General features: G+C 43.8%; 1 protein-coding gene across 7 annotated transcripts in view; it reads left to right on the top strand.

Annotated features, from left to right (window-relative positions):
• JMJD1C (jumonji domain containing 1C) overlaps window positions 1–26,371 on the top strand; it is a 375,768-nt gene that overhangs the window by 297,531 nt on the left and 51,866 nt on the right. For 6 of the 7 annotated variants that reach the window (XM_075934893.1, XM_075934894.1, XM_075934898.1 and 3 more), the window contains 5 exons: window positions 5,024–5,129; window positions 22,277–22,401; window positions 23,771–23,914; window positions 24,033–24,225; window positions 24,313–25,967. In XM_075934893.1, the coding sequence (XP_075791008.1) occupies window positions 5,024–5,129; window positions 22,277–22,401; window positions 23,771–23,914; window positions 24,033–24,225; window positions 24,313–25,967 (2,223 nt within the window). The remainder of the gene's footprint in view (window positions 1–5,023; window positions 5,130–22,276; window positions 22,402–23,770; window positions 23,915–24,032; window positions 24,226–24,312; window positions 25,968–26,371) is intronic. The other variant, XM_075934899.1, reaches the window with a different exon arrangement.

Raw genomic sequence — 26,371 nt, 5'->3', positions numbered from 1 at the left:
TGAGCTCAAACTAGCTACAGACATAAAGGGAAACAAGAAGACATTCTAGAAATATATTAGAAACAAGAGGAAGACCAAAGACATTGCTCAGTGAGGAGGGAGAAACAGTAACAGGAAACTTAGAAATGGCAGTGATGCTTAATGACTTCTTTGTTTTGGTCTTCACCGAGAAGTCTGATGAAAGAATGCCTAACATAGTGAATACTAGTGGAAAGGGGGTAGGTTGCACATGCCGCTTCCCATGGCTCTCCTTGGCTGCAAATGGTGAAACGAAGCCAATGGGAGCTGTAAGGCTCTGTGGCCACGGTGCTAGTAAGTAAACACACTGGAGCAGCCAGTTAACAGGATTCTCAAAGTGGTTTTGCGGACCACTTTCAGAAACATTGCTATATAGAATTCTGAAGTAGAGGAGAGGAGGGTGGTTTGTGGAATACCCATAGGGAGATACATCTTGAACCACCATTACGGCACAAGGTAAGTAACTGCCTCTTCTTCAAGTGGTGTCCCTATGGGAGCTCCACTGTAGGTGACTGCAAGCAATACTCACCACTGGAGGCTGGGACTTCGGAGTGGAGTCTGTTACAACATAGAGTACTATGGAGTCGAAGATGGCATCTGGCCAAATCTTCAATGATCACATAATGTTCTGTGAGTGTGTGGGCAGAGGCCCAAATCACTGCTCTACAGATTATGGAGATAGGAATATCTAAGGAACGTGACCAAAATAGAAATTGACCTCATGGCATGCATATGAACTCTGGATGGAAGCACATTTTGCTTTGGATAACCATGATTAATACAACCAAAGACCCATTTGGATAGTCTTTGAGCCAATATCACAATGCTTTGGAATCTTTGTGTGGATAAAGGAAGAGTAATGGGCATTTCACATCTGACGAAGTGGGTCTTTGCCCACGAAAGCTTATGCTCCTACACTTCAATTAGTCTATAAGGTGCCCAGGACTCCTCACCACTTGGGCATTTCCTAATGTCTTTCATGTTCTGATTGTGTTTTTCTGATACACAGCATATGCAGAATCGTTCCCCTGTTGTCACAAACTAGGTTTGAGGAATACAGGGAAATTGATGTGTTGATTCATGGAAATCAGAGATGGTAGGGAGAAACTTGAGATATGACCCTAGAGTTCATTTGTCTTTAAAAAGGAATTTACCATCTCTCACACGTGTGTCTTCATATACAACAGAGCAAGTTGCCATGGACTCAGAGGGGCCTAGTCAAAGCCCTGAGAACAAGTTTAAGACCTCAGGCTGGAGCAGGTGTTGTCACATGTGGAAAGAGATTCCCATTTCCCTTAAGGAATATATACATCAGTAGAGAGCAAACATGGAGCATCTATCTACCTGCTTTGAAAGGACGTTTTCAGTGCAAGGTGTGTCTTAATGGAGCTAAGTGAGAGTTTTGACCTCTTGAGGTTCTAAAATGTAGTATAAAATCAGAGGGAGGGAAGATGAGATTTGATTTATGTTTAGAAGGTTAACAACTTAGAATAGTTTCCATTTTGTGGGTATGTACATTGCTAAGAAGTAAAGCCAGGTGACCAACTGGACCATCTGCAATGTGATTGTAAAAAGGAATTAGGAAGCTACCAGGCTGGTGGCCCTCCTCTTTTGCTCTTTGCCAGTCTTTTTTTCTCCTTTTGCATGATTTCTAGGGTGCACTGGAACACTAACATGATTAGTACCAAGATGTGTTACAAGTGAATGTGAGACAAAGTGAATGTACAAACTCAGGAAAATAAAAGCTAAGGTTAACCGCAAAAAATATAATTCAGCCACTTGGCACATATCTTTAACTGAATATGTAGAAGTACAATACCTGCACAAGGGGTTATGGTGGTGTGGGAACGTTTACTTCCTGACATACTGTGCTCATATTCTCTTATTAGAATTTCAGCTTGACATAATGATTTTCATTGGCCATTATTTTAATTGTGTATATAATAATCGAAAGTTCACAGCTAGGAATAGAAGTTTTCTTTTACAGTGATTGAGTGTGTTAAACTTTCCAATACATCAGTATAAAGAGTAATTGTATATATTAAATGCTTATAGGACAATATGTAGGGCAGTCTTTATTTAAAGCATGACAAATCTGAATGAAATTATTCAAATGTACTCTTTTTTGTATGTGTGTGATTTTATATAAATAAAAGAAGGCCCATAACAAAAAGTATGTATATTCAATCCCCTGGTTTTCAGGATATTTTTCTCAATGTAAACTTGTGGATTAAGATATTTTGTGTGGTCTCTTAGGGGACAAGTGATTTCTTACATGGGTTTCACATATTGTGTGTGTTTGCTTTTTGTTGCTGTGACCTCATGTTTAATGACTTGGAGACATATAAGAAGTCAAGTGAACTAAATTGTGTGTGGGGACAGGAGTGTAAGAATTGAAGTCTATACAGTACTATAGGAAGAGACACAGATTTTCCATTTTCCAAGTCTTATGTTATCTTTTGGACCTCTAATTAGATTAAATCAATCTAATCAATCTCTACTCTAGTGTTCCCTCTAACATTTTCTATCTTTGGGCGAGTTGAATTTTATTTTGGGCAGATTGAAATTTCTTATATGCAACACCAATACTGAGGTTGTGTGGGGATTTGTACCACCAGTATAAATAAAAAACCTAGATATAAATACATATTTTAAACAGTTTATAGCTATGGAAGAACAAAAAATATTAAAATGAGGGATAATTAACAAAGAGCAATGCTTAAGATGTTTATTTAAAAATCAAATAAAAAGAAAATTAACACTACCTTTGCCGCACATGTATTATCAAACAACTCAAGCTAGTAAACACACCAAAATGGAGCATACAGAAAACAGTTACATAAGTAAATCAAAGACATGGCCATTAAGCAAAAACATTAAAAACATGCACCAGATATCTACTGCACTCCAAAAAAATTCTGCTAAAAGAATTTTTTCTTTCTTACCTTAAGCCATTAACACCTATGTAAACTGTGTTTAAAATGTAATCATGCAAATGTGATGAACTAGGCCTTGTACTCCAGTATTCATTTACTAAAGACTGAATTCTAATCTACAAAAGCGGTCTAAATGCTTTACAGTAGAAAAACAACAAAACAAATGGTCAGATCCTGCATTAAGATTTGCAAATGCTTACTCTCTCAGTCCTCCTTACTTCCTTGCTGTGGATCTATCTCCCTCCAAACAAACTACATTTTAGCCCAGACTGTCTAACGTCTCTGGGCAGATGGCCACCTGTTAAAAAACTCATCAGGCCAAACTCAAGCTCTTTCCCTCCTAATAATAGGTGGAAAATATTTTGAGCTAGAACTGCAGAGAATTCACTGTTTTGTATTTGCTCTATAAGTGGGAAATAGGATGCTATGTTATTCCCCCACCCATCATATTTTTCCTGGCGTTTTTCAGATCTTGTCTTTGTCACCAATCAGTTGATAATTAATACTAACGCCTCCTCACTCCAGTCTGAACAAGAAAAGGGTGGATGTACTTGGACTATGCTTCTTCTGTTGCCTTAATGAGACACAAGTTTCTTCAGCAGCACCTCATCTCTCATGTAGCCTCATTCCCTAGCATGCCCGCATAACTCACCTGAAATTTTGACACCTCCCCATGCTGCCTGCTTCCCTTCCCCCTCATGCAAGAGAGAGTTCTATGTCTCTCCCTGCACCAGAAGCTGTTGTGTTGAGGCAGAGGGTCTGACATTTGCTATAGCCCATATGGGAATCAGGATGCCCTGAACAAACTCCCCACCGCATCTTACCACAAAGATGCTGGCATCCATCCACCCCTTCTTTCCCCCTTATACTTTTGTGTAATCTGCTCAAGCCCCTGCCCTAGCCTGGCTGGGGGAGATTCTTGCCTCTTGGAGTTGCAGGCAACTGCAGCCCAGCTGGGAGTCAGAGGACACACCACAAACTGCCCCTCTCCCCCCACATATCTCATCAACACCAGCGACCCCCCCCCTTTCCTCCATCTACCCCATGCATTCTGAGTCTTTGGAGAGAGTGCTAGGTTTCTCATAAGGTGCTGTAACCCAAGTAGTCTCTTGCCTCGCTACTGCGGCTCAGCTGGGAAATGGGGCACCACGAACTCCCCCTCCCTTCCTCTACTCTCCCCACTGACACCTCTCCCAGCCACTTCCTCCTTCCCTCCTCCACCTTGTGGTCCTGCCCTCCCCCACCCTCCCAATCTGTGAGAGATTCCCTGCTTCATTCTCAGCAGGGAGCTGCTGTGATAGCTGAGGGAGAAGTGCCCCACCCCTAGCCATGGCTGCCCTGAGTGTTATTAAACAGCTGCGCAGCCGTGCTACCATACAGCTTTAAGGGAATCTTGCTCTACTCCTATTCCAAGGATGAAAGGTTAAGTGACAGAAAGAAAGCAGGAAGGAAAAATGAGATCCTCAGCACTAAAGGCAAAATACACTGTTACTGTTAAAATATAACAGGGATTTCTTCATACAACCACATGTACATTTTGTCCATTGTTTCCAAAAGTTGCTCGTGTACTTTTCAAAGAACCACCAACTGTGGCTATTGAGCCTCCCAGTTATTGTAGAGCTCCTGCCATTGTTTTCAAATTCACGTGTGGCAGTTGTGCTTTGAAAGAGAGAGAGAAAAATGTCATAGTTCAGTGGTGAACTGCGATAATTGAATAATTTTTTTTCTGCCTTCAGAAATAGAGTTCAGATTGTGAACACTGAACTCTTGATAGGGTTACGTTAGTTTTTAGGGAAGGCCTTTTTTATGAAAGTGTGATCCTGTTAATAACTTATAAGTCTGCCCATGTGTGATTTGGTGTACTCGTTTCCTCATGAAATCACTCTTACTACTATCAAACACAGCTTGAACAAATGAGATTTTTCTAAAAATAACTTATGGATTTGTATTGGACCAATACCTTTTTAAGACTTGCTTTAAATTGTATTGTGGAACGTGTTCAGGAAATAAATACCATAAATGTTATGAATAAACATAACATTTGGTTCTTTTTTTAATCTCTACTTTAGGACGACATAGACAGTCTAAGCCCAGTTCTCAGGGACAACCCGCAGCTTCATGAGGAAGTAAAAGTCTGGGTAAAGGAACAAAAGGTTCAGGAGATTTTTATGCAAGGTAATTTGAGAAATGTGTGTTTGTATTATTTGTATCCCATTTTAAAACTATTTTCGAGCACTGGGTATGATGGCATTTATCCCTATGTGATGATATGATATAAAATATCTTACATAATTCAACTTTTCTAAATAGGCTCTTTGAAAATGGTTTGTTAAAAAAATAAATCAGAATTGGGAGAACGTCTCTAATGTGACACACTCACATTGTCAAAAGCATACGCATAAATGTTTGTGCACATGTTTTTTTTTAAACTTGAGTCACATCCTATAATAATTGATGCAGCTGTTTAATAATACCATCGGCCTGGATATTGGACATTTTAGTCATGATTTTAGTGAATTTATTGCCTTAATATATAAACAATAACAACATTTTTTGTCTGCATTTTTCTATCATCTACCATATATTTTAAAGTAGGGACATAAAATCCCATTTAATCAGTTAACTGGTTAAATGTTATGTTTAATCAGTTAAAGACTTAAACGGGGATGGAGGGGGGGGGCTGCTCCAGCTGGGCTGGAGTGCCCCTGCTTATGTCGGGTGATGGGCAGCTCCAGGCTGCCAGTTAATTGTAACCAGTAAGCATCACCCAGTAATGGTGATTCTTAGTGGTTAACAGATTAACAATTCACACCTTTATTTTAAAGAGTTTATTTGTCTGTTTGATCAAGAACTCCCCCTAAACGGTAATAGCTAGGGACCAGCAAATTCAGTATACAGCTTCCTTCAAGCAAGGTCAGGGTTTGATTGTGCCAGGAAAATAGAATGTGCCTGGAATGGGATTGCTTCTCATAAAACCAAATAGAAAAGATACAGAATCACCATATTAAGTACAGTCCACAAAATTGACATCACTCTCCACATGTTGAGACTGAACCAAAATGAGCCAAAAAATTAGGATGAGCCTGGAATAGGATTGCTTCTCAATAAGCTTTACAGAGAAGATCTAAAATGAAGAAATTTGGAGTAGTGCACTGTTTTGGCACAAGGAAATCAATTCTTAAGCACAAGGAAATCAATTCTTAAGGTTTGAAAACTAGAAGAAAATGTTATTGGAAACCACTTTGACTATAGCCATTTTTTGTTAAAATATAGCAAAAGATAAAGAGTTTATAGGGATGAAGGACAAAATACACTTGATGGAAATCTCATTTAAAAAAATTACTAAAAATATCATAGAACACTAGAATTGGAAGGGACCTCGAGAGGTCTTCGAGTCCAGAACCCTGCCCTCACAGCAGGACCCAGTACTGTTTAGACCATCCCTGATAGATGTCTATCCAACCTGCTCTTAAATATCTCCAGAGATGGAGATTCTACGGGTATGAGATTCTGCGGGTGGCGACATCAAAGGTATTTGTCGGCCACCCAGGTATGCCTCATCCCAGGAGGCATACCTGAGTGGTCGACAAATACCTTTGATGTCAACACCCGGGCGTCCACACTATCGCGCTGAGCCGACAAACAGCTGATGAGCTGTTTGTCGGCTCAGCGCGGCAGCCATGTAAATTTAAATGAAGTGGCGATTATTTAAATCAACGCTTCATTTTACTATGTCTGGTAGCCTAATCTATATGCCTCTGGCGACAGAGGCATGTAGTCTAGAAGTACCCTTCAACCTGCCTAACCAACTTATGCCAGTGTTTAACCACCCGGACAGTCAGGACGTTTTTCCTAATGTCCAGCCTCAACCTCTCTCACTACAGTTCAAGCCCATTGCTGCTTGTCCTATCCTCAGGGGCCAAGGAGAACAATTTTTCTCCTTCCTCCTTGTGACACCCTTTTAGATACCTGAAAACTTCTATCATGTCCCCACTCAGTCTCCTCCTTTCCAAACTAAACAAACCCAATTCTTTCAGTCTTCCTTCATAGGTCATGTTCTCTAGACCTTTAATCATTCTTGATGCTCTTCTCTGGACCTTCTCAAATTTCTCCACATCTTTCTTGAAATGTGGTGCCCAAAACTGGATATAATAATCCATTTGAGGCCTAATCACAGATTAGAGCGGAAGACTAACTTCTCGTGTCTTGCTCATAACATGCCTGTTAATTTATCCCAGAATCATGTTTGCTTGTTTTGCAACAGCGTCACACTGTTGACTCATATTTAGCTTATGATCCACTATGACTCCTAGACCCCTTTCTGCAGTACTCCTTCCTAGACCATCGCTTCCCATTTTGTATGTGTGAAACTGATTGTTCCTTCCTAAGTGGAGCACTTTGCATATGGAACAGAAAAATGTTAACAATCCTTTTTTTAGAAAAAATCTGAAATAAAAGTTAACGTCATCAAATTAACTCTGTATTTTTGAAAATTCAATAATAAAAAAGCATGTACATTTTCCTTTTATTTAAAACAAATTAGTTAAGGACCTGAGCAATGCTGAGTAAATCTCCAAGTATGCTCTAAAAATGGAAGCATTCTTTGGGATAACAAAGTGTTAGAGGTATAACTGATTTCCCTTAGAACCAGTCAGTTCTAATAACAATGGCCTATTATTTACAGTTCTGTTTCTTATCAATCAGTTACATTATTCAGATTGTGGTACTATAATTGAAACTACCTCTGATTTTATGCTATCTGAGGGCCTGCTGAGATTTTGACATGCAGCTTTCAAATTGTTGGGGTTTTGTAACTTAGTTTTCATTCCTATAGCTGCAACTAATCCATAAAATTGTTGGTTTTCTTGTTTGTAAAATGGAAGTTGTATGAAAGCTGATGTGAAGTGGAGATATTTGAAGCAACTTTGCTAATAAATAATTTTAATATAATTTTAAGTTCCCACAGTCGTGTAAGTACTTCTAGGATCCAGAACTAAATTCCTAGTTAAATGACACAAATTTTGAGGGGAAAATGTGGAAAATCACCAAAGTAAATTAAAATTACCAGTATAAACAAGCTAGGATTTTAAAGAACAAATCATGGGAAACTTCATTGCAGCTTGGATAAAATTACAAAATTAGTGGATGAAAGGAACACAATAAGTATGATACTTACATTTTAGTTAAAAATTTGATACTTCTCACTTGATTAATTTGGACTTGCTTAGACATGATCACTGTTCCATGGATGTTATGCTATCTGACAGATGACAAATGAAGAGTATGGAAATAAACAGTATACTCAACTGTGGGGCAGTATCTAGTTTGTTGAAACTAGGGTCAAAATAAGATTTATTCTTATGCAGTCTGCAAGAGGAAGTTAACCGTGGGCTGAGTAACTTTGCAAAAGATAACGTATTGGGAGGTAGAAATAACTTTAGTTAGGGACAAATACAAAAGAAACTAAAACTGAATTTTTTCCATTTATTCATTGTAATTTGAATATAATAAAAACTAGAGGACTTACCTGGCATTACTCGGGTCCTTCTGAGGGTTCGAGACAGAGCACAAAAAGTGGGTGCAATTTTGGGTGCATGTCCATGGCCTTTACATGTGATAATGAAGAGGCAATAATACTTTCTTTGACATGCTGAAGTATTGCATTGAATTCTGTGTACCTGCATACCAGAAAAAATTTCCCAAATTGTAACTGAAAGGAGCAACAAAAGGAGGCCAAACAGACCAATTTAAAATAGAAGATTCAGAGAGCTAAAGGAGCGGAGACTGTTATTTAAGGTGCCCTAATCGTGCACTCTTGGGACCTAAGCTGTCCTGAACCAGGGAGTTTGCCAGACCAGGGGAGGTCAGGCTCTTCTCAGGGCTATGAGGGGTCCTTGGAGCCTGGGCTCCCCCATTCTGCTGCTGGCCCCATGCTGAAGGTCTGGGGGTGAGCCTCCTGGGGCTGGCACTCTCCAGCCAGTGCCAGCCCTACTGCCATCAGGGTTCTGGCTGGGGCCAGGGATGCCTTCTATCCGGTGCTGGCCCCGCTACTGCCAGAGTTCCTGGCCAGGGCCGGGGATTCCTCCCAGCCACCACCTGGGTTTCCCAGAGTGGGGCTTCCTGTAGCTGGACACCCCACCCACCACAGGACCAGCCCCTGCTAGCCCAACTGAGGCTTCCCAGCATCTGTAGGATTCCTAGCTGGCTTGTGCTCCTCGCCTTCGGGGCTCTTGGTCCAGTAACATCCGTGGTCCTTCTGGTCCATGGATGTTGTCAGATCAGAAAGTCCCAGATTTGGGAGATTCAGTTGGTATTACAGAAACTGGTGGCACCTTGGACACTATCAGCAGTTATATTAAATATTATAGACTCATAGAAATTAAGGTTTGGAAGACATCTCCAGTCGTCTAGACCAACCCCATGCTGTAAGCAGGACCAGTCCCAACTAAATCATTCCAGCCAGGGTGTTGTCAAGCCTGATGTTAAAAACCACTAAGGATGGAGGATTTCACCACCTCCCTAAGTAACCCATTCCAGTGCTTCAGAACCCTTTTAGTAAAATACTTTTCCTTAATATCCAACCTGGACCTTCCTCACTGCAACTTGAGACCATGGCTTCTTGTTCTGTCATGTGCCACCACCGAGACTAGCCTGGCTCCATCCTTTAAGAACCCCGCTTCAGGTAGTTGAATAATTAGGGTTGCCAGATGGTTTAACCAAAAATACCGAACACCAACCCGCTCCTCCCCCAAAAAAAACACCAGGGGAAAAATTCTGAGTTTAAAAAAAAAAAAAAGGCGGAGGGGAGACCAAAGTTGTTGATCTCCCCCCTCCCCCTCCCAAAGCATGGCCCCTTTAAAAAGAGGCTTTTTGCTGGCGACCATCTTGTTTTTCTGCTCCAGCCACAAGATAGCTCCCCTGCGGAACCAGTAAGTGGGGAGGGATGCGCGGAGGGGGCTGGGCCCGGGTCCGGGCCCAGGCCCGGTTGCTGAGTGTGTTGTAGGGTTGCAAGGTATCTGGTATTTTCACCTCCTGGCAGGGAAAAAAATCAGAAAATACCGTCCATTTTAGTTGTCCAGTATTTTCTGAATTTTTTTACTAGTCAGGAGGCAAAAATACCAAACTGTCCAGGTCAATGCCGGACACCTGGCAACCCTATGAATAATGCTGTCGAATCCCCCCTCGTTCTTCTCGTTTGTAGGCTAAATAAGAGCAGTTCTTCTTCAAGTGCTTGCTTATGTCCATTCCAGTAGGTGCATGCACGCAGCGTGCATAGCTGTTGGAACTTTTTTACCTTTAGTAGCACCTGTTGGGCCAGCTGGGGAGCCCCCTAGAGTGGTGCCGGCATAGCCGCACATATATATCCCTGCTGGCCCCAACCCCGCTCAATTCCTTTTTACCATCTGTGATGGTGAACCGGAATGTTGGTCTTGCTCTGCAAGACCACCCTTAGTGTTAGCTTATCTTGTGTAAATAGTAGCTATCTTTAGTTAAGTTTTGTCTTTCTTATTCATAGTTAAGTGTTAGCATTTCCCCTTCTCCCCCACGCAGGGGAGGAGGGTATGCCGGTTCCCAAGGGCTTCAAACCCTGCAGACGCTGTTCTAAACCAATGCCCCGCGGTGACCCTCACAAGGACTGCTTAAAGTGCTTAGGTGAGGGTCATCTTACTGATTCTTGCAAGATTTGCAAGTCTTTCAAGCCCTGAATTAAGTGGGAGCGGGATTTGAGACTGAAACTGTTGCTCATGGAGTCCACACTTCAGCCCCAGGCACTGGAGGCATCGTCGGTGTGGAGTGCACTGGGCTTGGTGCGGGAAGCTGGGCACCAGGGGAAGCACGCCTCAGCATGGGAGCACCGGTTGGCACCATCCCCGGTCCCATGCGTGCATAAGAAAGTGCGCAGGGACAGGTCCCCCTTGCGCAAAGTGACAGAGGTGGAGTGGGCGCCTGAGCCCTCCAGCCCCGGAGCAGAGCCACAGGGGGCCGAGCCTCCACAGGGAAAGCAGCTCTGATTCCCCAGACCTGTCTGTGGAGGAGGTCTGTCCACTGCTGACGCCAGAGACATTTCTGGCGGCTCAGGAGCTTATTGAACTCACGGCGTCCCCGGGACCGGCACCGCATGGTGTGCAGGCCCATCCTAGGTGAGAGGCACAGTCAGCACAGTCTACAGGGGCAGTGGGTATATCGGTGCTGCCCCAACTGATGCTACACCGGCCCAGATGGTTGCCCAGACAGTGCTGCAACATCCACCTGGTTCGGGGGAGGCACTCCTCCAGGTGCAACAGGAGATTGAGGCCTTGGGGGATCCGGCCCCGGCGACACTGCCCATGGACGCGAGGGCCCACCAGGACCTCCTCAGACGGATGGCCCAGAACCTGGGCGTCCAGGCAGAAGAGGTCAAGGAGGAGCAGGACCCTGTCGTGGACATTATCATGGCCGACGGCCCAACCAAAGTCACCCTCCCGCTAAACAAAACGGTGGCCAGAATCACCAAAACGCCCAGCGTCCATACCACCAACGCAGAAGGGGGTCAAGAGGCAGTACTTTGTGCCTCAGGCTAGCCATGAACATCTGTTTTCCCACCCACCACCGGCCTCTGTGGTGGTGCAGGCAGCCTGTCACAAGGAGAGGCAAGGGCAGCTGGGCCCTACGCCAAAGAGTAGAGAGCCCAAGAAGCGAGACCCGTTGGGCAGGAAGGCGTACGCTACGGCGGGCCTGAAATTGAGAATAGCCAATCAACAGTTCATGCTCAGCAGGTACTCCTATAACTCTTGGGTGGCAGCGGACAAGTTTAAGGCACGCTTGCCTCTGGATGCCCAGCAGGAGTTTGCGGCCCTCACTGAGGAAGGCAGGGTAGTCTCCTGGTCAGCCCTACAAACTGCGCTGAACGCGGCCAACTCGGTAGTGCGGGCTATTGCTACAGGCATAGTCATGCGCCAAAGCTCCTGGCTCCAGGTTTCTAGCATACCCACGGAGATGCAGACTACCCTGCAGGACTTGCCATTCAAGGGCCTGAGCCTCTTCTCGGAGCAAATAAACAGTTGGCTCCATCGTCTGAAGGATTCCAAGGACAACCCTGAAATCCTTGGGCCTCCATACCCTGGCCCTGCAGAGACAGCCCCTGGTCCCTTGAGGACAGAGAGGGTTTAGTCAGGGGGCCAGGTTTGACAACAGGCTTAGGTCCCGGGATGGTAATAACAGGAACGCCAGGAGACGTTCGAGATCGGACTCCAGTAATCACCAGGGACCACCACACAAGCCCCAGGGCCCCAGTCTGGGGGCTTGATGGTACAAACAAAGACAGCATTCCAGTCACAGCCCTAAATTGACCCTTTGCGGACAGGCTATTCCCTTTCTATCAGGCTTGGGTTGCTATATCGTCGGACCAGTAGGTCCTCGAGGTGGTGGCAAGGGGATATTCTATCCCGTTCCTTTCCCTTCCTACCCTCCTTGCCTATCCCTTTTCAGGGACCCCTCTCACGAGCACCTCCTCCTGCAGGAGGTTGCCACGCTCCTCTCACTGGGAGCGGCGAAAGAGGTTCCATTAGCCTACAGGGGGAAGGACTTCTACTCCCGCTACTTCCTTATTCCCAAGCCGAAGGGGGGGCCTTTGTCCCATACTGGACCTCAGGAGGTTGAACTCCTTCATAACGAAGGAAAAGTTCAGAATGGTGACGCTAGCCTCCATTATCCTGTCTCTTGATCAGGGAGACTGGTTTGCCGCCCTCGACCTTCAAGATGCCTATTTCGATATCTCCATTTCCCCTCGCCACAGGAGATTCCTGAGATTCATGGTAGGGGGGGACCACTACCAGTTCACAGTGCTCCCCTTTGGCCTCTCCACAGTCCCCAGGGTGTTCACAAAATGCATGGCAGTAGTGGTGGCTATGCTGAGGAAGGAAGGGGTCCATGTCTACCCTTACCTGGACGACTGGTTCCTCAGGTGATGGTCCAGGGAGCAGGTTCAATGGTCAATACTACTGAACAGACAGGCTTTAGACCAGTTAGGGCTCTGGGTAAATGAGGGAAAGTCGACCCTAACCCCCACGCAGGTCATTGTGTTAGTGGGCGCAAAACTGGACGCTACGATAAGGAGGGCCTACCTCCCGGGCCCCAGGTTCCAAGTGATCAGAAGGTTGGTCCAGGAATTTCATGCCCGCCCCTCTGACCACAGTGAGATGATGTTTGAAACTCTTGGGACACATGGTGACCTGTACATACGCCAGGCTAAGGCTGCGCCCGCTCCAGTCTTGGCTGTTGAGTGTTTACTGGCCGGCTTGGAACCACATGGACAGGATGGTCACCATCCCGCCAGTGGTCCTCTCGGCACTGGATTGGTGGACGAAGGAGGAGGAGATGTTCAGCAGAGTCCCGTTTGCACCTCCCCTTCCCGCGATGCAGGTGGGTACAGATGCCGCGGAAGCAGGTGGGGGAGCCCACTTGGATGATCTGAGGACTCAAGGTATTTGATTCGTGGCGGAGAGGTGGCTGCATATCAATGTCTGGGAATTGCGAGCGGTCCGGCTCGTATTCATAGCGTTTCTCCCCTGTCTCAGTAGAAACTGTGTGTCGGTCCAGATAGACAACACAGCCGCCATGTACTATATTAGGAGACAGGGTGGTGCTTGCTCCTCTCCTCTATGCCAGGAGGAAAATAGCCCTTTGTGATCTATGCGTGGCGCACGATATATACGTGCAGGCAATGTACCTACCGGGGGGTGGACCACACTCTGGCAGACTGGCTTAGCAGAGCATTTGCGGCCCATGAGTGGTCCCTCAAAGAGGAGGTAGTCAGTTCATTCTTCCTAAGGTGGGGTACTCCCCTCCTTGAACTGTTTGCTTCAAGCAGCAACAAGAGATGCCCCAGCTTCTACTTGTACAGGGGGAGGCGGAGCGGGTCCCTGGGGGACACCCTGATAGGGCGATAGCCGAAGCGCCTCCTAATTTCCCCCATTTCCCCTTATTCGCGAGGTCCTCTTATGGGTCAGGAGGTTCCGGGCAACGCTGATCCTCATTGCCCCTGCATGGCCCTGCTAGCACTGGTATACGACCCTCAGGGGCCTCATAGCGGGCTAAATGAGTGAGGTTCTCCTCTTGGGCCAGGGAACGGAAGGTAGACCCGTTTGTGGCCCCCACCTAGTGTGTTTTAGAATATCTGCTGGAGCTCAGGCAGCAGGAGCTGTCGACCTCCTCGGTTAGAGTATACCTGGCGGCCATTGCGGCCTTTCATCAGGGAAGGGGGAGCGCTCGGTATTTGCCCTGCCGATAGTTAAGAGGTTCTTGAAGGGCCTGGACAGAGTGTACCCGCAGGTTAGGCAGCCCATTCCCCAGTGGGACTTAAACCTAGTGCTTTGCGAGCTGATGGGTGCCCCGTTCGAGCCACTCGCTACCTGTTCCCTGTCTCACCTGTCCTGGAAGGTGGCATTCCTGGTAGCAATTACCTTGGCTAGGAGGGTCTCAGAGTTGCGTGCGCTGTCCTCGGAACCGCTGTATACGGTGTTTTCCAGGGGCAAGGTGACCCTCCGTCTGCACCTGGCTTTCCTACCCAAAGTAGTGTCCCCGTTTCATGTGTCACAGATCTACCTCCCAGGATTCTATCCGAAACCTCATGCAGACGGGAGGGAGCAGGCACTACACATGTTGGGCGGCAGGAGAGCATTGGCATTTTATTTAGATAGGACAAGAGCATTCCGTAAGTCCACGCAGCTCTTTGTCTCAGTAGCAGAGAGAATGAAGGGCTCACCAGTGTCAGCACAGTGTCTCTCCTTGTGGATTATCACTTGACTCAGAGCATGCTATGAGTGGAAAGGGAAATCAATGCCCCAAGTCACTGCCCATTCCACTAGAGTCTGGACGTCGTCCACAGCATTCTTGGCCCAGGTGCCAATCCTAGATAATTGCAGGGCGGCCATGTGGTCATCCATACACACATTTATCACGCACTACGCTATCTCTCAGCAGGACGTGGCTGTGGAGATGGCTATGCTACAGTCTGTCACTATCTAGACTTCCGACCCCACCTCCATAGTTTTGGCTTGGAAATCACCTACTGGAATAGACATAAGCAAGCACTCGAAGAAGAAAAAATGGGTTACATACCCTGTTGTTTTTTGAGATGTGTTGCTTATATCCATTCCAATCCTGCCCACCTCCCCTTTCTCAGATTTTCTGGCAAGAAGGAACTGAGTGGGGTTGGGGCCAGCGGGGGTATACATGTGCGGATATGCCAGCACCATTCTAGGTTTTTTTTCCCTCCGCCTCTCTTCATAAGTCAATTGAGGACAGTTGGCAGTTGTTCAAAAGGACATTATTACGGTTATGTCTACACTACGACTGTTTTTCCAACAAAACTTGAGGAACGTCCCCACTGCAAGTGCGTTCTTTCGCAAGTAAATCAAAAGAACAGAGGGGTTTTTGCGGTATTGGTAATCCTCATTCTACGAGGAAGAATGCTTTTTTGCAAAATGCTTTTACAAAAAGGCGGGTGGATGGGGAAGAGGGAGTTTTTTCAGAAGAAGAGGAAAAAGCACAGGTGCCTTGGTGGCCATTCTGTCCATAGCAATCACTGCTTACATGTGAGATAGCATCCAGGCAGTCTGGGCACTATCTTTCAAAAAAACGCATTACTTTTTTGATCTGCTTTTGCAGTGTGGATGCTCTCTTTTTTGCAAGAAGCCTGCAATCTAGATGTAGCCTAAGGGTGCTAGAGCAAATTATTCCACTGTGTAGGATAGATAGGAAGCATGGCAAGAGACCACCTTGTCTTAACCAGGAGATCAGGAATGATTAAAAAATCATAAGACTCCTATAAAAAGTGGAGATTAAGTCAAAGTACAGAAGATGAATATAAACAACACAAGTATGTAGGGGCAAGATTAGAAAGCACATAAGTGGGGTTCCACAGGGGTCAGTTTTGGGACTGGTTCTGTTCAGTATCTTCATCAATAATTTAGATAATGGCCTAGAGAATATGCTTATAAAGCTTGTAGATGATACCAAACTAGGAGGGGTTGCAAGTGTTTTGGAGGATAGGGTCATAATACAAAATGATCTGGTCAAACTGGAGAAATTGTTTGAGGTAAATAGGATAAAGTTTACTAAGAAGAAATGCAATATACTCCACTTAGGAAGGAACAGTTAGTTTCAGTGTGCAGTTATTTAAATGATTAACAGAGAAGCCTAATGACTACATGCACACAAACACACACCTGCCTTTTGATAGAGGGAGGCGGGAGCTGGTACCCATGGGGAATTCCCCGTGTGTGCTCGCTCCTGCAGAGCCATGCCCCCCACATCGCTGCTGCCTCTGGTAGAGAGGCATCAGCACAGGGAGAGCGTGAGGGGGGCAGGTGGGAGCCAGTAAACCCAGGAAGCTAGCTTTCAAGCTCCCTGAATGCTTCCCCTCCTTCGCTGCTGAAAAATTCAGATGTTACACATTTACAAAAATAAACATTTGCTAACATCCCTAATTAGTTTCACACATAGAGAACGGGAAATGACTTTTTAGGAAGGAATACTGCAGGAAGGGTTCTAGAGGTCGTAGTAGATCACAAGCTTAATACAAGTCAACAGTGTGACACTTTGTGGGTGGAGGGGGAAGCAAACATATTTCTGGGATGCATTAACAGGAGTGTTGTGAGCAAGACACGTGAAGTCATTCTTCTGCTCCTCTCTGCTGATTAAGCCTCAGTTGGAGTATAGTGTCCAGTTCTGGGCACCACATTTTAAGAAAAGTGTGAAATTGAAGAGGGTTAAAGAAGAGCAACACAATGATTAAAGGTCTAGAAAACATGACCTATGATGGAAGACTGATGAAAGAATTGGGTTTGTTTAGTTTGGAGAAGAGAAAAGTGAGAGTGGACATGATAGCAGATTTTAAGTATCTAAGACATGGGTTCCCAAACAGGGGGGAAGGAGGGAGGGGTGCAGAAATTCCCGAGGGTGTGTGTGTGAGACCCAGCCCCTCCTCCCCATCAGGTTTTTTTTTCCTCAAGTTTTGCTGCTATTTGGAGCGGGGGGGTGGGGGGGCGGTGAGGGTTTTCAAAAATTAAAACGGGGATGTGATGCCAAAAAGCTTGGGAACCACTGATCTAAGAGGATATCACAAAGAGGAGGGAGAAAAAAATATTCTCCTTGGCCTCTGAGGATAGGACAAGAAGCAATGGACTTAAACTGCAGCAAGGGAGGTATAGGTTGGACATTAGGAAAAACTTCCTAACTGTCAGGGTGGTTAAACACTGGAATAAATTGCCCAGCTTATCTACCTATCCCCTCAGCTTAGAGTCATCTCGAACTTGCTGAGGATTTAAACAACAGATCATTAATGAAGATTTTAAACAAAACCAGCCCCAAGACAGATTGCTGAGACACTCTGCTTGATACTGGCTGCCAGAAAGCATCAAGCCATTGATCGCTGCCCACTGTGCTAGCCAGCTTGCTATCCACCTTATAGTCCATTCACCCAAGCCATACTATTTTAACTTCCTGGCAAGAATACTATGGGAGACCATATCAAAAGCTTTGCTAAAGTCAAGGCACATTGCCTCCACTGCTTTCTTCATGTCCATAGAGCCAGTTATCGTATGTTTAGCTACAAGCTTTTGAAAAAAATCAGTTTGCACACACTGTAAAGACTTCTTCGGTTTTAGGAACTAAAATCTTCAAAGATCCATCTTCACTCAGCGTATTTAAGCTTCCCTCAGCCTTTAGTGCTGACCATAGTGTGTATGCCTCATCTCCACCGAGCAACTTATGCGCCATCCCCTTACTGCTCCTTTGTGAGTGAACTGCACATGTGCCATCCCCCAAAGTGACTGAATATGCTCCATCCTTTAGCTACTCCTGTGTGTGATTGGACAGAGCATGCTTCAGCTCAAGGCTGCAAGAGTGAAGCTAAAGTTACCTGAAATTGCTGTTCCATGCTGGGTTGGGTCCCAAAATTGGAACTTCAAGCAAAGAGCCTGTTTCTCCTCTGCTCTCAATGATACCATGCCCTCCCCATTACATCACCCAGGCAACACAGAGGAAGATACTGTCTGGTGTAAATACACGGGGCACAAAAGCTGGTACAGGGGACAGGGAATGGAAACAGATTGAGATGAGCCCAAAGAGTCTGAAACTGAAGGCAGTGGGAGAGAAGTTGGAACTGTTTGGGCAAGGGCACTAGGATTAGGGGCTGAATTATGGAAGACATTGGAACGAGGGGTCACTGAGAGAATCATAGAATCTCAGGGCCAGAAGAGACTTCAGGAGTTATCGAATCCAGCCCCCTTCCCAAAGCAGGACCAATCCCAACTAAATCATCCCAGCCAGGGCTTTGTCAAGCCAGGACTTAAAAACCTCTAAGGATGGAGATTCCACCCCCTGCCTAGGGAGCCCATTCCAGTGCTTCACCATCCTCCTAGGGAAATACTTTTTCCTAATATCCAACCTAGACCTCCCCCACTGCAACTTCAGACCATTGCTCATTGTTCTGACATATGTCACTACTGAGAACAGCTTCTCTCCGTCCTCTTCAGAACCCCCTTCAGGTAGTTAAAGGCAGTTATCAAATTCCCCCTCACTCTTCTCTTCTGCAGACTAAACAAGCCCAAATCACTCAGCCTCTTCTTATAGGTCATGTGCTCCGGCCCCCTAATCATTTTGGTTGCCCTCCACTGGACTTTATCCAGTGCATCTAGAATTGGACTAGGGATGTTAAATTTTAACTAATCAGCTAATCAATTTCCGTTGACTACTCAGTCAATAAAGGGTAGGGACTGCAAGTCCTTGCTCACACAGTTTCTCACTGCACCTCTGCTTCCCCACTCTCCCCTCCCCTCCGGAAACAGTGCAGGGAGGAACCGGCTTTTAAGCTGGCTCCCTCCAGCACTGGCTCCTGCTGCATTCCTTTCCCTCCCTGCCCCCTGCCGCCTCTGATGCAGAGGCAGCAGTGAGGGGGATGCTTATCAGGTAGTTGACTAGTTGCTTACATCCCTAAATTGGACTCAGTACTCCGGGTGTGGCCTCACCAGAGCCAAATAAAGTGGAATAATCCCTTACCTAGATCTGCTGAGAAAGCTGTTCCTAATGCACCCCAATATGCCATTAACCTTATTCTCTACACTATAATCCCCAGGTCTTTTTCTGCCAAACTGCTGCTTATCCAGTCAGTTCCCAGCTTATAGCAGTGCTTGGAATTCTTCCATTCTACATGGAACATGGAGGACTCTGCATTTGTCGTAGTTGAACCTCGTCAGATTTCTTTTGGCCCAATCCTCCAGTTAGTCTAGGTCACTAGAAGGTAGGGATAGGGTCCAATGTATCTGCCTCTCCTCCTAGCATAATATCATCTGCAAACTTGCTGAGGGCACAATTCATCCCCTCATCCAGGTCATTAATAAAGATGTTGAACAAAACCAGCTCCAGAACCACCCTTGGGGCACTCTGTTTGATACGGAACCCCAACCAGACATCAAGCTGTTGATGACTATCTCTCGAGCCTGACAATCTAGCCAGCTTTCTATCTGCTTTGCAGTCCATTTATCCAATCCATACTTCCATAACTTGCTGGCAAGAATACTGTGGGAGACCATATAAAAAGCTTTGCTAAAGTCAAGGTATATCATGTCCACAGAGCCAGTCACCTTGTCAGGCAATCCGGTTGGTCAGGCATGACTTGCCCCTGGTGAATCCTGATCAGTTTTCTCTCTTCCAAGTGCTTCAAAATGGATTCCTTGAGGATCCCCTCCATGATTTTTCTGGGGATTGTGGTGAGGCTGACTCATCTGTAGTTCCCTGGATTGTCTGTTTTCCTTTTTTTTAAAGATGGGCATAATATTTGCCTTTTTCCAATCGTACCGGACTTCCCCTGATTGCCACAAGCTTTCAAAAATAATAGCCAATGGCTCTTCAATCACATCAGCCAATTCCCTCAGCACCCTCGGATGCATCAGATCTAGCCTGTGGATTTGTGTATAGATATAGGAGACTAGGACTGGGAGTTTACAAGTGTGAGATTTAATCTGTTTAAACAAGAAGAATAAGAACCGAGTAGAGAAATGGTGTAGGGAGGAACTTGGAGTCTGTTGGTTATGGCAAAGAACATTGAGGAACTTGTGAGGTGAAGGGGAGATTGTTACTGGCTGGACAAATGAAATTGATTCTGTGAATCAGTAGTGGGGGAGAAACTCAGGGAGGCAGAAGAGACAGAACTAACTGACAAGTAGGTAGGATACAGGAGAACCAATGGCATTGGCTAGGCAAATTGTCTGGCAGTGGGGAAGGAATTGGTATTTGGCACAGGACAGAAAAAGGGTCAAACTTGGGAAAAATGGGCAGAACTGAAGTCTTTGCCCACTAGCTGCATTCTGAGCCAGACCCAAGAGTGTGATCCAAGATTCCAGAGTCTCGTTTTTCCTGTTAGCAATTATCTCTGAAATCCATTGGCAAGGAAGTTTTTCAGCCACCTCTAATACTGATTGACATATAGGATGACAACCTACTATTGCTGTCAGTTGCTCTGTTAGCTTATGTGGCAAAGATCTGTGTTCCAAACCTAGAATGAACCATGGATGTCAGTATAATGGTAAAGATTCAATTGGGGTGTGTGTTTTTTCCAATTTGCTCTTTTAACCAAAATCTACAGGAAAAAACCTATTTAAAAGTTGGGTTGCTATGTCAAGCTCTAAAAAGTTAGCAAATGACAGGATTAAGGTTGTCCATGTAACTTGTTTGGACTCCTGGTCCATATGCATATCCATGATCGTACTGTTTTTTCCACTGGACTCCTGCATTCGGTACAGAGGATGGAACTGCTTTTGGATGAATTGGGGTTGTGTAGTGAAGGATACTATTGCCTGTAGGATCCCTTTTACATTTGCTGCCGAATTTGGAACATGTGTAGTGAATAATGCAATGGATTGCAGAAGGAGAAAGAATGGTCTCATGAGTGAGTCACTTAAATGCTGCTTTGGGGCAATACTATCCCTGGCTCTGGCGCGAAGTTACTATGTGATATTTAGCAAATCACTCAAACCAGACTTTTTCATGGTTGACCACTAACTGTGTTTCTGATTTTCTGGAAATCCAGCTTGAGACCCTGAAATGTGATTTACAGAAGTTCTGAGCGCTCATGTCTACAACTGAAGTCAATAGGAGTTGTGTTTTAAATATGCCAAGTGCAATGTAATGCTAAATATTTTTTTTTTAAATTCAGTCCTAGAAGTCTCAAATTGTACTTCAGAATTGTGGAAATGTTTGATCCTTATCTTTGTGCCTCAACTAACTGCAGAATAGGGTTAAAATCACCCCTTTCTCTGACAGAGGTGTTGTAGGAGGTAAATGTATTATTTATGAGACACTCAGATACTGTAATGATGAGAGCGTGCCCAGGTCAGGTCTACACTAGGGATGTAAGCAAGTAGTTGTCTACCCGAGTACTTGCATTTCCCTCCCTCCCCTTCCCACTGCCTCTATCAGCAAGCGGCTCCTACTACATTTAAACTGCAGAGCCACAGCAGGAGTAGCTCTTGAACCCAGCTCAAGCAGAACAGAGCACTTTCCCTTATCAACTAATTGTGTAGTTGTTACAAATTGAGATGGCACTCAATCTTTTTGCCAGCTGCTTGGCATAAGTTTTAGCAGCCACATTAATTAAGTAATAGGTCTATGCGTAAAACCCAGTTAGATCTTTTACTTTTCAAGGAATAGGTACAATTTCTGCTTCTGCATCTGGAATCTTGTCTCCCTGCAATATACTGTCAAATTTAGTTAACATAGAACACAGTTCTTTCCAGTGCCTTTTTTGCAGCTTGTTATGGGGTCTCTAGAAGAGGGTTGGGCTACTTTGTTTTTCTGAGCTACTGCAGTAGAAACTTTGCAGACCATGATAGAGAAGACTTGGCAGCTGTAGAACCCCAAATGCAGAAATCTAAATTATTTCTCCTGAAAAGGCATCTGAGCATGTGACCAGCCTGTTGAACAAATCACGTATAATCTGTTATGACACACTTGCCTTTAGCTTACTCTTTTATGGTTATCTTTCATGGTTAGGTTTTCTTATCATTTGCATTACAGTTGCAGCAAGAGTTAATAAGATAAGAAAATTCTGTTGCAAACATTAGCATAATTGACCTTAGAATCACCAAATCATGTTAAACATTCTCATGCATTCCAAAATATCTCTTTGAATCCAAAGTAAAATTCACAGGCAGGCCAGTGTGCAAGAGATACATCTGGTTTGTCACTTATTTCCACTGTATTGTATTATAAATTCCACATGATAAAAATATTTCTTTTGGCCGAATTTCTCAGTGTCTTTCTGTAACATTTGCCTTTCAAAGGTCCATATTCCTTAAACGGATATAGAGTGAGAGTATACAGACAGGATTCTGCCACCCAGTGGTTCACTGGTATAATTACTCATCATGATCTCTTCACCCGCACTATGATTGTTATGAATGACCAGGTAAATATTATATTAAAGTGAGAAAAGTATTGTCTAGTTTACGTGTTGTGGTGGTGCTAGATTTATTATGCTGTTCACTTCAAATGGTCACAAGTATATCTCTTATTAGTAGAGCTCTGCACAAATACGAAATTGGTATCCACATCCATGGATTCGGATATCTGCAGATATAAAGCAGATTTGCAGGGCTCTACTTATTAGTCTGGAAGTGGCATTAAAGCCTGTTGGACTAGCAAAGTTTTCTGAGGCACAGAGCATATAAACAATGTGCACTTAATAAATATAAAGTTTGAGATTTTGGTTTTTGTTGTACAATCATTAGCTGGTTATTGAAGGGTTTGAAATGAAGTAATCTAGACCCAAGAACCAGTTTTCCATATCAGCTTTGCTTAGATTTTGTCTTCTGTTACTCTAGTAATGATAACTTTTTATGAGCAATTAAAAATCTCCTCTTTGAGCATTGTATTATTACGCATTTATTATACTGGCTTTCACTTATAGTTGATGTTGTTGATAAAACTTTAAAACAAATATTTTCTTGGCAAAATGGAAAATTTTCCAAGAGAAGCCTGGGATTACTGAGTTAGTGTTAGCATAGCAAATGACTTGTCTTTTTTATGTGACCAATAAAATCATGTCAGGATGAAAATTTAGTCTAACTTAATGTTCAAGCTATTTATAATTAACTTGCAAGTGTCTTTTTATGAACTCGTCGTCTTGTTCTGCATTTTGTCATCTTTCATCAGTTACTTTCTTCTTCTCTTTATAGAAAGATTATGTTCAGTTTTTTAAAAATTACTTAATGTTCATCCTCTAAAAAAAGTTTGTTGGCTTTTCAGTTTATTATTGTCAGCATTGGGAATAAAGAAGCCAATGTAATATTGATCTAATAAAAATGTTAATTTTAACAACAAATGGTAATGCTTGAATTTTGCTGATCCCCATTCCACTGAAGTCCTACAACAGGCTAACTTGTCAAGATCAGCTGGGGCTTCCCTTTGAATATTTTTTTCAGTGTACCATATAAACTGTATTTGACACCTACACTGGTATAGTATATATACATAGAGTAGCTATACTGGGTCAGACCAAAGGTCCATCTATCCCAGTATCCTGTCCTCCAACAGTGGTCAGTGCTAGGTGCCCCAGACCGAATGAATAGAACAGGTCAATTGATCCATTCCCTGCTTCTGACAGACAGGTTTGGGACAGCATTCCTACCCATCCTGGCTAACAGCCACTGACAGACCTATCCTCCATGAGCTTATCTAGTTCTGCTTGGAACCCTGTTGAAGTTCTGATCTTCATAACATTTTAGACTATATAAAATCCTGTTAACTGTGGATTTCTTCTTCTTTTAATAAACCAGGTATTAGAACCACAGAATGTTGATCCTTCTATGGTTCAGATGACCTTTCTAGACGATGTTGTTCACTCTTTGTTGAAAGGTGAAAATATCGGCATCACGTCACGTCGCAGGTCTCGTTCCATCCAGAACAGCAACACAGCCCACGTAGATATATTTTCTCTTTTTACTTAAGTGATAACTTGGTTTATAAATGTTGAATATCTATATTTAAACAGATAAATTGGGATCATGCTGGGTGAATTAATTATGTAATTGTATTTAGGGGCATTATACACGTGCTCAAGCAAATAGTCCCAGACCAGCCATGAATTCCCAAACTGCAACACCAAAACAGACCTCTCTCCAACATCATCATCAACGAAATGCTCGTCCAAATAAAAGGAAAGGTTCAGATAGCAGCATGCCTGATGAGGAGAAGACGAAGGAAGAAAAATATGATTATATAAGTCGAGGAGGTAAGAGCACATTTAAAGAGAAGGGAGAGAGAGTCTTAAAACTGTATCTGACTAAAAATTCACTAATAATTTATTTCTCCTCTACAGAAAATCCAAAAAGTAAAAATAAACACTTTATTAGTAAAAGAAGAAAACCTGCGGATGATGAAAAGAAACTAAGCATGAAAAGATTGCGGACAGACACTATCTCTGACTACTCTGAGGGCAGTGACTCAGAAAATTCAAATAAAAGATTAACAGATTCTTCCTCGGAGCAAAATTCAGAAAATGAGTTGAAAAGCAAGAGCACTTCAAACATAAATGGAGAAGAAGGACAATCCCAGTTTAGTGAGGGGGTGGAGGAACAGGCACTAGTAGATAGGCAGTCTCCATGGAATGAAATACAAGCAAATAAAAATCATCAGGATGCAGAAAGACTGAAGTCAGCTGAATTAGACCAAGAAGAAAAAAATTCACTCCATCCAGGAGAGCAGCTAAAATGTCATGGTCAGAATGCCAGTGTAGAAGATCGGCATACTATGGAATTGTTAGCAAATGCACAGTTTGTGTCTAGGCCTTCTACACCAAAATGTGGTGTTGATGCAACTAGCGAAAATAAATCTGATAAGGAAAGCCAGGAAAATGATGCAAGTACCTTTGGTTTGCAAACACTTCAGAAAATAGCATCTTGTGGCAACAATTTAAAACATCAATTTACAAATGTAAATTTTCTAGAAATAGGAAAACAAGAAACTGATCAGAGTTGGGATAGTAATGTTGTCAGTAAAATGGATTTGATACAGTCTGGGGTTACAAAACCTACAGTAAATGAACATTTAAATCCTGAAAAAGTTCAGCATGGTTCATTTGTGTCTTCATTAAATGTAGTTTCATTAGCTGAAGAGGGTAAACGACATAAACAAAGTCCAGCTCCTGATGCTATGAAGTCAAAATCTTGTGCTTCAGTTGATCACCCTAAAACAAAGTCCAATTCTTCACCTGATGTTAAGTCTAAACTCACCCAATCTCCTGATACTCTTATGTCAAAGGTTAGTTATCAAAACAGCCATGTTACTGGAGTAACAAGGTCAGCAAGTAAAACTGAGCATGATTCACCTAGGTCTAGTTTTCATCCAGTTCCAGCTAGAGTTAGTGCTTTAGAAGCTACTAAAAGTCCTCTTATTATTGACAAGAATGAACATTTCATGGTATATAGGGATCCCACTCTTGTTGGTCAAGAAACAGGAACTAATCACATTTCACCTTACTTACATCAGCGTAATTATCCTCTTCATTCCTCATCCCACAGAACCTGTTTAAATCCAAATACCCATCATCCTACATTAAGTGGTGCACCCCATCTATTAACTGGGTCTTCAACTCAGACTCCATTATCTGCTATTAACACTCATCCTCTAAGTACTGCATCTCATCATTCTATTCATCACCCTCATCTACTTCCTGCAGTGTTACCTGGAGTGCCTACAGCTTCCTTATTAGGTGGCCATCCACGACTAGAGACTGCCCATGCCAGCAGCTTAAGCCATTTGGCATTAGCACACCAGCAGCAGCAGATGTTACAGCACCAGTCTCCACATCTTCTTGGACAAGCTCATCCTTCTGCTTCTTATAATCAACTGGGACTTTATCCAATTATTTGGCAGTATCCAAATGGAACACATGCTTACTCAGGACTTGGTCTACCCTCCTCTAAATGGGTCCATCCAGAAACTCCTGTTAATGCTGAAGCTTCTTTAAGAAGGGTAAGTGATTCTGATTTCTTATTTCTTATTTAAAGTCTCTTCCCATTGAGGTCACTGTCTTCTTTGTGCAAGTTCAGTGGGTTACAGAAATAATTTGTAAGCCTTTTTCTCAGCAGTTGTCCATTGTTCATGAAGATTACCTTAAAGTTTTACATCCACCAATCCTGGCTATCAGTGTTCTGTGCTGTTGTTTAACTCCAATTTACTGCTAAATGGTCTTCTAAGAGCCCAATAAGCAGTGGAAGTGTTGGTAATGCCACTAGACAATATTGACATTCCATGGTTTGGCAAATTCTCTGATTCAGCACCCAACAGGTCCTGAGGGTGCCAAACTAGAGAGGTTCAACCTGTAGCTTCAGTAGCACTGTACTAATTGTGTGATTGAGTTGTGTAAAACAATTTGG

This window comes from Pelodiscus sinensis, chromosome 8, assembly GCF_049634645.1.
Source record: "Pelodiscus sinensis isolate JC-2024 chromosome 8, ASM4963464v1, whole genome shotgun sequence".
Lineage (NCBI taxonomy): Eukaryota > Metazoa > Chordata > Testudines > Trionychidae > Pelodiscus > Pelodiscus sinensis.
This window is presented reverse-complemented; position numbering and strand designations above follow the sequence as displayed.